The sequence below is a fragment of the Hipposideros armiger genome, unplaced genomic scaffold, assembly GCF_001890085.2.
Source record: "Hipposideros armiger isolate ML-2016 unplaced genomic scaffold, ASM189008v1 scaffold_1018, whole genome shotgun sequence".
Taxonomy (NCBI): Eukaryota; Metazoa; Chordata; class Mammalia; order Chiroptera; family Hipposideridae; genus Hipposideros; species Hipposideros armiger.
The window spans coordinates 401,611-415,694 of record NW_017732368.1 but is presented as its reverse complement, the minus strand read 5'-3'; the positions used below and the strand labels follow the sequence as shown (position 1 = coordinate 415,694).

General features: G+C 44.7%; 1 protein-coding gene across 1 annotated transcript in view; it reads left to right on the top strand.

Moving 5' to 3' along the window:
- The window catches only part of ADCY2 (adenylate cyclase 2), a 380,993-nt gene that overhangs the window by 15,420 nt on the left and 351,489 nt on the right, over positions 1-14,084 (top strand). Inside the window, exon 2 of the mRNA XM_019631611.1 lies at positions 8,438-8,635. Within this exon, the coding sequence (XP_019487156.1) occupies positions 8,438-8,635 (198 nt within the window). The remainder of the gene's footprint in view (positions 1-8,437; positions 8,636-14,084) is intronic.

Here is a 14,084-nt window from a genome sequence, read left to right as displayed (position 1 = left end):
TCTGTGTTTGACAGCTTCAATTGCTGGACCTGGAGGCACGTGGGAGAGGCCATGCTGAGAACCAAGACTGGCTGCCGCCAGTACCAGGCCTGGGACAGTTCATCAAAGGCACGGGGCACCCAGAGGCCTGCAGCCGCCTGCCCATAAGACTTAGCCACTAAAAGAACCTCGGGCGATACGAGAGTTGGTTGAGGAGGGGTTTTAGGCAATCGCCGGGGTGGGGCAAATGGTGTTCACCAGGTTAATGCAGATTCAGATTTGGTGCCAGTGCTGAGCCTGGGGCCACTCAGCAAAAAGCACAGGGCACACTGAGGCCAGCAGCCACCTGTCTGGAGCCAGCAGACTTTTGAGAGCTTTTTAAGAAAGACTGCAGTATGAGCCTAGACTGTCTGCCTGTCCCCGAAAGAACCCCTGGCAGGGCATGAGTTGGTTGGAGCCAGGTCTCAGGGAGGTACCAGGGTGGAGTGAATGGAGCTTACTGGGCCTATGCAGTTTCAGATTTGGCCACATTGGGGAAGGCTCAACACAGGAAAAAAGGCATCTGCCTGCCAGCTACATGGAAGGCAGGCTCAACAGGGGCACAATGGCGGCTATCCCTCCAGCCCTTGCTCTAAGCCACACAACTCAGTTTCTTCCTGTTTGTCTCTGGTGCCTCCTGAGCCACTATCCCTCCATCGGAGCCTAGGGTGAGTCCCTGCAAGTGCGTGAGTCTGTGTGCAGGCCCTTTAAGGGGACTCTTGGGTTTTCCTGCAGCCTTCTGTCTCCCCTGGACAGATGTACTCCCTGCTGATTTTCACAGCAAGATGTTGTAGGGCTTCTCTCCCTGGCACTGGAAACCTGGGGTGAGGAGCCTGGGGTTGGGGTCCCTCACTCCTCAGGGAGGACCTCTGCAGTTGAGATATCCCTCCAGATTCTCAGTTGCCACTCGTGGGTGCCCATTTAGAGTCTCTATCCCTCCTATTAGTTTCCAAGAGGCTTCTTTATATCCATAGTTATAGGACTTCTGTTCAGCTAGCCTTCAGATGGTTCTCCAGGTTGATGGTTCTATGATTTCATTGTAATTTTGATGTGGTCATAGGAGGAGGTGAGCACAGCATTTACCTACTCTGCCATCTTGACCAGAACTAGAAAATATTTCTCAATGGTAAACTCCTGCTTTAAAAAACAATTTATATATAAATGCTTGTATTTTTGTTCTCATTAAAAAACAAAACAAAATAAACACCTGGTTTCTTGGCTATACAAGGTTGACTGTTATTTTGTGCTCAATAATTTGCCATTACTGTCTTGCTGTTGCAATTTCTGCTATCATGATCCTTTCTTTCTCTTTGGCCACTTGTAACATTTTGCATTTTTATCATCATGTAAATATGTTTGCATTTCTTTTTGTTTAACTGGCATTGTGGAGTTGTAGAATATTGGTTTTTGTTAGTACTGGACAACCCCCAACTGATCTGTCTTGATATTTTATCTCAAATCTCTTCATTTTGTGATTCAGGAACTCCAATCAGACATGTTATAGCGTCTTACTCTTTTCATTCTATTGTCCATGTCTTAGGCTTTCTTATAATTTTTATCTCCTTATATTTTTGTTGCATTGTATTTAAATTCTTTGGTTTATCTTTCAGTTCACTATTTTTTAAAAAAAACTGTCTTTTTTTTTCTATTTAACCCGATTGTTTAGCTTTTATTTACGTGATTATAGCTGTCATTTTTCAAGTTTCATTTTCTCTGTTTGCACCTGAGTGATTCCTGTGATATTGTCATCCTTGAAATGGCAGCCTTCTTTTCTTTAAACATGTCTCACACAGCTGTTCTGTGTTCTCTGGCTGTCAGTTTTGACATCTGCTGTCCTTGGGAATTTAAGCCATTTATTACTTGTTTTGGACCCTGTTCTTAATGACTGCTCATTTTGGTGATTTTTGTTGTAAGGTGTTTGATTGTCATTGGTAGGAAGATTGACGTTCTAAGTGGGTTTTTCTAAAGACTAGTTTGCTCCTGTTTCCACGATATCTGGGATATGCCTCCGGCAAGGTCTGCTTTGGGTCCCTGTCACCATGCTTCGTGTTCTGTGCTTCTGCACCCTGCTGGCTTCTCAGCCTGCAGGCGTCTCTGGTGCCCCTTGTTGCCTGCCACGCATGGGTGGCTCTTGCTCTCCCAGCAGCCTTAGCTCCATGCCTTTGTGCACTCATTTTCTTGGGGGAGGGGCTACAGGGTGGGGAGCAGAGGGTTGAGGTGAGGAGAGGGGAAGGAGTTGGAGACCTTGTCTTCCTCTTGTGAAACTAGAAGTGCCTTCAGGAAGACTTTGCATTTGAGGTGATTCTTATGGTGGGGGGGAGGGTTCTTTAAAGTGTGATGCCTGAGGTGGAACCATTTCCATGTAAAATAAATTTATTTTGTGTCTTTATCCATAATCTTAAAATGTGAGTGAGAATGCTGGCTTGTGTAATAGGAGCTGAGAATAAGTAAATATGGCCAGTCCCTAGGCCATAATTTGTATGTATATAACAAGTCACTTGTACAATTACAAGCAGTGGATGATACATCTTTTTAAGCAGGTGGAAAGTGGTTCACCTTTCACGTACCTATAATTTGTGTGTTTATTTAAAAATATTTCTATGTTGTAGATTGTTCAGCATGACAAATTTACGAAGGTTGGGTATGGGAAGGTGTTCCGAGTTTTTCAGAATTAGTTTTGCATTTTACATTTAGATCTATGGTCCATTTTGAAATAATTTTTGTGGAAGTTGTAAAGTATGTGCCTAGCCACACTTTTTTTTTTTTGGCATGTGGATATCTATTCAGCTTATCTAAGATCTTTTGCTGAAAATACGGTCCTTTCTCCGCTGAGTTGTCTTTGTTTCTTTGTCACACACCAGTTGACTGCATGTGTGTGGGTCTGTTCTCTCCCATTGATCTACTTGTCTGTTCTTCTTCCAGTGTCACCCCGTCTTGATTATTGTAGCTCTATAATGAGTTTTGGAATTGGGTAGTGTCAGTCCTCCAGCTCTGTTCTTCTCCTTCAACATTCGGTTGGCTGTTCTGGGTCTTTTTGCTTCTCCATATAAGCTTTAGAATCAGTGTGTTGATAGCTACAAAATAACTTCCTGGGATATTCATTGGGATTGCACTGAATGTATAGATTAATTTGGGAAGAACTAACATCTTGACAATATTTTCTTCCTATCCATGTGCGTGGACTGTCTCCCCATTTATTGAGATCTTTATTTCATCACAGTTTTATAGAAATTTTTAATCAGAATTTTTATTTATTCTTTTCACACCTCCTTGTAAATAAAGGATCACTCTATATGTGGAAAGGAGTGAAAAATATTTTTTCTGTTATATTACACACACATATAAATTATGTATGAATGAGTGAAAATATGTATCTGCACACATACACCTGCAGTCAAATGTATATCATAGCTAAAGACTGATTTTTTTTTTTTGCCCAATGACAACCCTTCCAAATAATTTGTGGTAATAAGTTATTATCTAGAATGCAAAATGGGCATCATTCCAATCATGAATACTCAGACTAGCCTTGGTGAGAAAGGACTGAGATTTGAAGAAAAAAAAGGATGTGCTGGTCATCATAATAACAGTCTGTGTTATTGCGGGGCACTTGTCGGGCACAAATGCCCATCAACCATGCAGTGTCCCTGCTGCTGTTCATGGGAAGATACAGGCCTTGTGGGGCTCAGAGCTCACCCCGACTCACACAGCAGGAACTGATGGAAACGGGTTTCTACCTGCAGTCCGTGGGACTTCAAAACACTTCACTAAAATATTTTTTATAGAAGATCAGTGGTTTACATTAGACTGTCCCTTATCATCTAGGTTAAAAGTAGTACTGTTTAATGAAAAATAAAAAATGCATGTGGAAAAGAGGGAAAATACAGACAATCTGTTGCTCCATGAAAAAGCCTCTAAGAAACAAAGGAGCTGTCACATAATAAAAGAGATGGGTATTTAATAGGTCTAGCAATTAGAAGCCATCCAAAATTACCAGAAAATGCATTGAAAATGAAAGAATAGTGTTGGAAGAGAGCGATAGGAACCCATTATCATTACAGCAGATGATACCATACTCAACATCTCCCTTTTAAAGGCATTTTAGTATGCTTCATTTAGTTTGTGTTATATGGTATTTTTTTCTACCTTTTAAAAGGCATATTTTAAAGGCATTTGAGTACATTTTAGGACTAATAAAGGCAATTTAGTACATTTCATTTAGTTTGCATTATGTCATATTTTTTTTGCATGGAGGTAGAAGGGGTTGGGGTACATAAACATATTTAATTTAGATTGACAATGTTTTCAGTGTTTTAGTTTGCTTTATTTTAAGCTACTCTGTTCATTTTATACTCTGAATTTTGAAAACTCAACCAGCTCCAGAAGAAAAACCAGCCACGGGGTGTGCCTTGTGGCTTCATTCGTCTTCCAGTCTGCGGGGTGGGAGTAGGACCATGCCTTGCAAGGTCTCAGGGCACTTTTTTATTCAGTTTTCTTAGCCTCAAGAAAAATGTGTGATGCCAACAGAGAGACTAGAAAAGAATGTAGTTTATAAGCTTATACATTCTTTAATGAATACTCTACTGTTTTTCCTTGACACTCTTATAAAAGATTCTATTTTGTGGAGAACTCTATATTAAAACTTGCTTGGAATTAAGTTCAAAGGAAAGTGCAGAAATAATTGATGGCTGTTCTCTTTGTAGAAGAGCCCCTATCCTTTAGTGGGCTCAGGTTTTCCAGTGGGGAGGGCCAGGGCCCTCATGAGCAGCAGCTGACCATCTTCCGCTGCTGGCCATCTGGGAATCTGCTGCCCCACTAAGGTGGGGAACCCTGTTTGGACGTCCTCCTCTGACATGTGGAAAAGACCCAGTAATGTTGGCATCTGGTGAGCAGGGTTAGGCCACCAGCCCCCGAGGATCACATTATGACTGAGAGGGCTTTCTATGCCCCTTTCTCTCTAAAAATATGTTCAGAGTTACAGTTTACAAGTGTGTTGGCATGAATATGTTTGTAATCTTTGACCCTAAAAGCTTGTTGTTGGGTTTTTGTTGTTGTTCTGGGTTTACAAGCAATCAAAGCCCTTTTGTGGGTCCCTATAAGTAGCAGGGGACTCAGATCCCGTGTCCCTTGTGCCTAGTGGAGAAGTCTCCATGAAACCCAGACAAGTCATTTCTCAGTGGTGAAGACACTGGTATTTAAAAAACAAAAAGCGAGGTAGAGACCTGTGCGTGCCAAGCCTAGCTCAGGGTGGCGTCAGCATGTCCTGTACCAGCACGAGGAGCACGGGGAGCACGGGGAGCACCTGAGTCCTTGTCGTGTTCACAGTCAGCTCTTTTCAAAGGAAGTCAGGAAAAGTGCCCCCAGGTAACCCAGGTTGTCCTCCACTTCCTGGAAGGACGCCATCACAATCTTTCTATCCCTCTAGCTACTAATTTTCACTTTATAGTTATGCATATTTTCGTACCATTTTCAGTCTTTCTGGAGAAATAAGAGCCAATAAAGTCAACAGTTGTTTCTCCCCTACGGGGTTAATGAAATAAGTGAAAAGTCACACTGGAAACAGCTGTCCTGGTAATTAATCTCTTGGTTAGCTTTCTGTGCATAGCTCAGTTAAGTTTATTTTGGGAGGTGTACAATAAAATCAGTTTTCGTGGCTCCATGTTTGTAGGGGTCCTAATTTCAAATTCCATATACCCAGCGGCTATGCTGTCGTGTCCATGCTTATGTTGACTTGGGGTGTCTGAGTGCTGGGGAGCCCTGGCAGCCTGGGGGAGATCTGATACCCTTTTGCAATGATTGTCACATGTGTCTGAGGGTAAGAGTATGATGCAGGCCCTTAATCATGGGCAAAAATAGCAATGGAAGGAGAGAATAAGAATACCACATTTGATCCCCTGGTCTCCTGTCATTTCTGGAAACGTATGTTCCTTTGGTCACTCAAGGGCTAGCCCCACTTGATGTAGCCCGTCATCTCTGCACAGCCACGGGGCAGGACACAGACCCCCTAGATCCCGGGGCTGGAGCCGGGGTTCTTTGTCCCTCACTGGTTCGGTCACTCCATGGCAGCTCATGTTCATTCTAGGTGCCCAGTTGAATCCCCTGTAGAGTATTGCTAATGCCAGTGCTTCCTCTTAGGTTTGTCGTGAGTGTTAAAGAGGTTAGTGCATGGAAGAGTGCTTAGCCCCCAGATGTACCTATTGGCATTTGCTGGGGTTGTTGCTGTTGCCATTTCCCCAAGTGTCGCTTGACACCCATATAACTGTGAGAGAGACAGGGAGACAGAGTAATCAGGGTGGGCCTGGGTCCGTTTCCTCCGCTCCGTGTTGACCTGGACTTGGTGTGGTTCCATTTATAACTGCTCACGTGACGAGCGATCCTAGTGGCAACGAAGAAAGTGGAGGGGTTCGCCAGGCTCCGTCCAGTGTTAGAAGGAGCTGCCACATAAGTCCCAGCTTTCACCATAACTCCTAATATTCTAAAACCTCAATGGAAGTTTTCAGGGCCTCAGGCATAGGGATATAAAAAAAATTTTTTTTTTTTTTTTTTGTTGAAACTCCTTTGGGTGTTTTGGTAACTGAACTTGTTGGGTGAGGATTAAAGACTTCGACAGTGTTCCAGCCGACAGTGTGTGCTCTTCACAGTCAGGTTCCCGAATAACGTTTTGCAGAAGCTGAAGCCTAAACCCACGCTTGTATCATCAAAGGGAGATGATGTCTCTTACATTGTGCTGAATTGTGTGGAACTGAAGTAGTGTGCCTTTTGGGGGCAATGGTTAGAAAGAGATATGAGGTGTGATCAAACAATACAGTGAATGTTTAAATAAAAAGAAACTACTATAGTAAAAGACACATTGCTATTAATCCCCCTCAAAATACCCCCTTCACTTCAAATACACTTAGTTCTTGCCATTTTTTGAAGCAGTTCTGGGAGTTCTCTTTCGTGAGTGTCTTTAGTTGCGCTGTCATGGCTGCCTCGATGTCCTGAATCGATTCAAAACATTTTCCTTTCATGGTCATTTTGACTTTGGGGAAGAGCCAGAAGTCACACGGTGCCACATCCAGTGAATAAGGTGGATGAGGACACACCATAATGATTTTATTTGACAGAAATTGCCATATACCAGAAGCGATGTGTGACACGGAGCGTTGTCATGATGGAGGATGATTTACGGCACACTTTAAAATACACCTTCCCTTAACTGTAGCTCACACTTGCCTGACTGCACCAAACAAGCTGAAACTTCTCATACATTATTACTAAGGTTCGATGCACCGCTTTCCGTATTGAAGATCCCTTCCTTTCCATTGGATGGCACTTGGCAGCAGCATTCATCGTATTTTGTGATCACAACGGAAAGACTCCGTGTCACACATCGCTTCTGGTACAGAAATTTCTGTCAAAAACATTACAGTGTGTCCTCATCCACCTTAATTCACCAGATCTGGCACCATGTGACTTCTGGCTCTTCCCCAAAGTCAAAACGACCATGAAAGGAAAATGTTTTGAATCCATTCAAGACATCAAAGCAGCCATGACAGTGCAACTAAAGACACTCATGAAAGAGGACTTCCAGAACTGCTTCAGAAAGTGGCAAGAACGAGGGGATAAGTGTGTTCGAAATGGGGGGAGTATTTTGAGGGGGATTAATGGCAATGTGTCTTTTACTGTAATAATTTTTTTTAATTTAAAAGACTATTTTTTTTTATCATACCTTGTATACAGAAAATGAGGATTAGTGTGCAAAGGTGGATTTTAAAAACATACATCAGTAAGAGGCTAGTAATAAATACCCATCTTCTTTTTGCTACTGGAGCCCAAGAGAGGTAGAGAAGGAAACTAGAAAAATGGTTGTTCTTTTAAGTATTTTCCACTCTCTTATCTTCTATAATTAGTACTTTCTGTTTCTTCCCTATTAACCTGTGATCCCGTTGAAACATTAATTGCCATGCATTGAAATAAGAGCTCATCACTTCAGAGACTGAGATAGTTTTTAGATTTTTTAAAAAATAAAACATTTCAAACCACTTGGAAGCCTTGGTTTTCTATGGCCAGGGGGTTTCTTACCCTGTGATGCAGACAGTGAAGTGAAGTTGGTTGTCTTATTTTAACCTGATATTATGTGTTCTTGCATTCACTGTTGAATAAAACCCATTTCTCCATTTTCCAGGGAAAATTTAAACTTGATGGCATAGCTATTTTGCATAACTTAGATAGCTAACACTGGGCTATTTACATAGGAAAACATGGCTATTGCACAGGAAAATTACATTTTCAGACGTTCAAACTGTTCTGCTTCTGAAGTAACTTTTAAAACCCAATATATTTTGACACTGATGAATGTCGATCGCATTTTGATAACATAAATCATCACTGCCGTGGTGTTTCTGAACTGTACCTTTGCGATTTGTTTTTCTCTTAGGAAGTTGAAGACCACGTGGCGTTTTTAATAACGGTTCCCACTGCCCTGGCGATTTTCTTTGCGATATTCATCCTCGTCTGCATCGAGTCTGTGTTCAAGAGGCTGCTCCGCCTCTTCTCGGTGGTGATATGGGTCTGTCTCGTGGCCATGGCGTACTTGTTTATGTGTTTCGGGGGCACCGTCTCTCCTTGGGACCAGGTAAGGTGTGAACATGATTTTTGTCTCTTCTTGAGGTGCTCTGCTTTGTGACGTACCTGATTCTATGAACTGAGCCCCAAACTGTAACTAGGGGACCTTTAGCTGAGAAACAGATCTTTTGAAATGGTTGTTTTAGGGGTGACCACCTGCCTGAAGTCACGTGATGTACATTGTTCCCTTGAGTCCTGCCGGCAGCCAGGGCGCAGGCCTGGGTCTCACCTGTCACTGATTTTAGATGGCTAAGTCTGGGTTTACACCTCATATCACATTTCGGTACCTCTATCTTCTCCTGGTCCCTGAGTTTCCTGTTATTCCAGAATTCCTCTGGGACGGGAGCCTGACCTTGTGCTTCTAACCCTCAAAGCCTGGTAGTTGCCCTTGAACGCTTTCTCAATCACTGGGCCTTCCTCCTTAAAGACAGAATTTCGTGACACTGTTTTGGTATGAACACGATATGTTATATCGATAGGATCACTTCTATACCTGTTGGGAACATCCCAGCTCTTCATGTTGAACCTGGTGAGGCTCTTGGCTTAAAAAGCAGCTCCGCCTGGAGGACGGGAGGTCTTTTGGAGGATGTAGTCTAACGAATGGACTTCCCGGTTGTGCTGCTGCCACCTGGCTATATCCCGCTGACCGCCAGACTACACAGTGTGGGGTCCAGGGCTCAGGCAGGTCCCACCTGCAGATAGGGCTGTACAAGTTACCAGCTTCAAGCTGCTAATTGAAGCCATGGGTTCTGTAGCCCCCTAGGGAGAGTGAATTCAGCACCAAGAGGGTCATCACCGGGTTGCTAGGGACCCAAGAGCCAGAGTGGGAGAGGCACAGAAGCCATGAGTGGGAAGAGGAGTCATTCTTGGGAGCAGAGGACCAGTAAGGGTGAGTTGCTGTTCAGGTCAAGGGTAAAGGGAGATTCAAGATGGGGGTGGACAGAAGGGTCCAAGTACCGGGCCAGCGGTGGAGCGTTCCTGGTGCGCCTTCCTCGGAGAGAGCCCTGGATGAGCCGAAAGTGGCAGTTTCTGGTGGGTTCTGTCAGTAAGTCATATCGTGACCTCAGGCAAGCCATCATCATGTTTGGACCTCAGATTCTTCTGCAAAGGGAGAGGACTGCAGGAAGTGAACTCAGGTTGGTCTCTCTGGCTTGAAAGGACGCCGTCATAGTGGACAGGAGGATTGATGGTACCAGCGTTCCTCACCTTCAGCCCCCTGGAGAGGCTCCAGGCCTCAGGGAGGCTTCCCTTGCTGTCTCCTTATCATACTCGCATTCAAGCCCCTTGGAGCTCTGGGTACACGTGTCATGCTCAGGCAAGTTCCACCTGTGCCCCAGCTCTGCCTCTCTTGGTCATGTGCCCTGCTCCCCGGCCTCACCCAGCCACCTGTACTGGTGCATGTGGCCCACAGTCCCTCTTGCCTTGGGGTGCACATAGAACAGAAGGAGCCCGGTCAAGATTACATGTCTCCTGACCCGTGGCCTGGACCTACTGGCCCCTCCCCCTGCCCCCCCCCCCCCAACACACACACACCAGTGCCGCTTTGGTTTAGGCGCGTAGCTTTCTAAGGAGCCTTACTGTCTGGAAGAGCAAATACCATCTCCTTGTTCTTCTGTTTCTTGTTCAGAATTTTCTTAGCTTACTTTTCACATTAATTACAGAATCTGCCTGTCCTGTGCAGTGCATGCTCAGTTGGGACCTGGATTTAAATAAATCATGTGGCATTTCCTAGTTTTTGCTTTGAAAGATATTTAACAACTAGGGAATAATAAAAGGATGCTATAAAAAAAATCCCCGAGACTTGCTCTGTTTTCATATTGTCTTTCTGTAGAATGACATGACATGTCTCCAGTAATTCTGGTTTTCTTGTATGAGTGTCCTCCAGGGATTTTTTTTTTTCTTCATGAAATCAGTAGTAATGTTCCTTAGACTTGTCCTTAGGGACCTAAAAATTTTTGTTGTTGTTTCCTAAAAGGGGTTTTATTATTAGTATTAGTATTAGTATTAGTATTACTATTACCTTTTCTCTTTAATGTCAATGCATAAGGATGCGGTTGTTTTTTGTGTTGAACTGTATCCAGCCATTTTGGTGAACGCTTCTTAGCTCTATGAGTTTATCTGAGGGTCTCAGTTTATTTAGAAAGACACTCTTGCCATCTCCAGGTAACGAACATTTCCCCGCTGCAAACCGCAACTCGCTTTCCTCTGAGGTGCTGCACCGGGCCAGCCAGGGCTCTCCATGCGGAATTCACTCAGAGTGAAAGTGGCGTTGGACCTGTTTCCATCATAACTGGGACATCAGTAATTTCACCAGTAATATAATGTTTGTTTTATTGTTATTTTGATAGAACCGGTCAGTCTAAGGACCTCCCACCTGTCTGGAATGTTCTTCCACATCTTGCGTGACTCCTACGTTCCCTTCATTAACTTCATGGACCCCCGCTCTTAGAGCGGCCTTCCCTGACCTCCCAATGCCACCCCATCAGGGACACCCCTCACGTGCCCTGATGATGAATTATAGCACCCCAAATCATATGACATATCCCTTGCTTTGTTTATGGACTGTCTCCCCTGCAAGAATAGAATCTCGTGGGCAGGGATGTGGCTGTCTTTCTGCCGCTGCGTCTGTGCATCTCCAAGACTGCTCCCTCATATCAGGCTGCCATGGCTACTCGCCCAGTGTCTCCATCAATGGATGACTACATTGTGTCATCTCCAGACCTTTTGTGGTTGGAGTTTTTGTGTGTGCATTTGCTCCGTGTTTGCCTATCTTTTGGTTTTATGACATACATTTTGATTTTATTGATGTTACCCACATGCTTTAAAAAGTCTCTTTAAGCATCTTAAATGTATTTCTCTCATAGTCCTTTCAAGACTGGTTTGTCACAGGCATGGCGTCTGTTGGCCCGCTGCCTCAGTATTAGCTATTCCTGTGGGGTTTGATATTGCTGCTGCTGAGCTCGTGTTGAGTGGGGTTTTTCCACCTCTGCCCTCAGATACAATCTCACCCACGTTACAACTGCCTTCTTCACGCTATCAGGGCGCTGGGCAGAACTAACTTTGAGGGAAACCTCAGCCCTGTTGACATTGCAGGTGGGTGGCCAGCTCAGCTTGTGTCCTTGACTAGTTTCAGGGACACAGCTGTGTCGGCCTGATGCTCAGAAAAGGCCACGGCCAAGCGGGGTGCAGCTAATTTTGGCCACTCTTTCTAAATTGGGGGCTTGGGCAGGGTGTCTGCCTCGCGCTGGGGGCCTGCCCACACCCCTTGCCAGAAGACGGACACTTTGGGCCCCATTCCTCCAGCGGAACTTGAAATCCTCCCCAACCCTCTTGGCCATACCTGCTCCATTCAACAGGCATGGAGATTTAAAATGAAATTATCCTGTCATATCAGCCATAAAAGTCTGGCATCTTTTAATGTTGGCACCACAGACACAGGCCCTCGGTGAGCACTAACTAGACGTGTGATGGTAGGTTCGCTGTGCTTACGGAGGTGTGCACAAGAGCGCTTCCCACTAGAAGATGACTGAATGGACACTCTTGTTGGAAGGGGTGCAGAAGCGAGCGCACTGCACAGACAGCGGGAGCCTCCGCGCGAGACGGCTGATGACGCCAATGGCCAGTTTGGGGGTTCCCAAGACCATCCTGAGGTTTGATAACTTACTGAAGGACTCACAGAGTTCTCTGAAAGCCATTATGCTCACAGTTATGGTTTATTACAAAGAAAGAAGACAGATGAACGTCAGCCAAGGGAAGCGTCCAGTCAAACTACAAAATGTGAGCTTATGTTGTCATGGGCAGCATTACCCTCTGGGCAGTGGTATGTGACATGTTGCCTGCTGGGTACATTCAGCTGACCCCCTGTGTCCAGAGTTTTCACTAGGGCTCCATTACATACTGCTGCAGGGCTGGCCTTCGGTCCCCAGCCTCCTGGAGGTTGGTTTGATTCCTGTAATCCCCAGCCCGAACTCACACTGCATGGCCTTGAGCTTCCATCGTAAATCACATTTCGACTGTCTGCTGGCCCAAACCCCCCAGGCAAACAAAAGCACTCGATCAGCAGGGCATTCCAGGGGCCTACGGATGACTTGCCAGGAGCCTAGGGCAAAGGCTAGACCTCCCTTAGGTAAGGTTAATTCTTCTGTGCGCAGGTGGCTTGAGTGTACATCTCAGCTCTCAACTTCTCCAGTACAAAACACAGGGTATAAACAGGCTGCACATGTGCCATCTGGCCTGCACGTGGCCCTGTTCTTAGTGCTCTCCTTACATAACCTCATTCACCCCTCACGGCTCCGTGAGGCGGGCGCCCTTACACTCAGACTTTACAAGTGTGGAAACCGAGACACAGGGCAGTGAAGTGCCCTGGGCATGGCCAGACTCCTTGTGAGTAGAAGAGGTGACTTGAACCTGGGGTTCTGACTCTAGAGGCTGGCTCTCATTCATGATGCTAGTGATTTCACCCCTGGGGGACATTGTCCATGTCTGGACACGTTTTGATCATCATAACCTGGATGAGGGGACACCACTGTCATCTAGTAGGAAGAAGCCAAAGCTGCTGCTCAGCCTCTCACTAGACACAGGGCAGCACCCATCACAAAGCATGAGCCGGCCCCAAATCTCGGGGTGACACGTCTGAGAAACCCTGTCTTATGTAACATGGCCCTTCAATGATGACTTTAAAAAATTAGTTTCAGGTGTACAAAGCAATGTACTAGCTAGACATTTACACCCCTCACAAAGTGATAACCCCCCTCCCCCAATCTACTACCTCCCTGACATTGTATATAGCTGTTACAATTCCATTGACTCTCTTCCCTATGCTGTACTCCACATCCTGTGACTGACTGACTCTCCCTCTCCCTCCCTCCCTCTCTCTCTCTCTCTCTCTCTCTCTCTCTCTCTCTCTCTCTCTCTCTCTCCATATATACAATTATAGTTGACATTCAACATTATTCAACTTCTGCTTCAGCTGTACATCGCAGTGGTCAGGCATCTACACCATCCATGAAGTGGTCTACCTAATAAGACAAGTGCCCATCTGATACCCTACAAAATATTTACAACATTATTGATTCTGTTCCCCAAACTGTCTTTCATATCCCTGTGGCAATATTGTTACTACTAATTTATACTTTGTAATCTCTTTACCTTCTCCCCCATCCCTAACCCCCTCCTATCTAGCAACCAGCAGGTTTTCTCTATATCTCTGAGCCTGTTTCTGTTTAATTTGCTCATTTATTCTGTTGTTTAGATTCCACATATAAGTGAGATCATACGGTATTTGTCTTTCTCTGTCTGACTTATTTCACTTAACATAATGTTCTCTAGGTCCATCCATATCATTGCAAATGGTATGATTTCCTTTTTCTTTGTTGCCGAGTAATACTACATTGTATAAATGTAACACAATTTCTTAATCCAGTTGTCTACCAATAAGCATTTCAGTTGTTTCCAAGTCT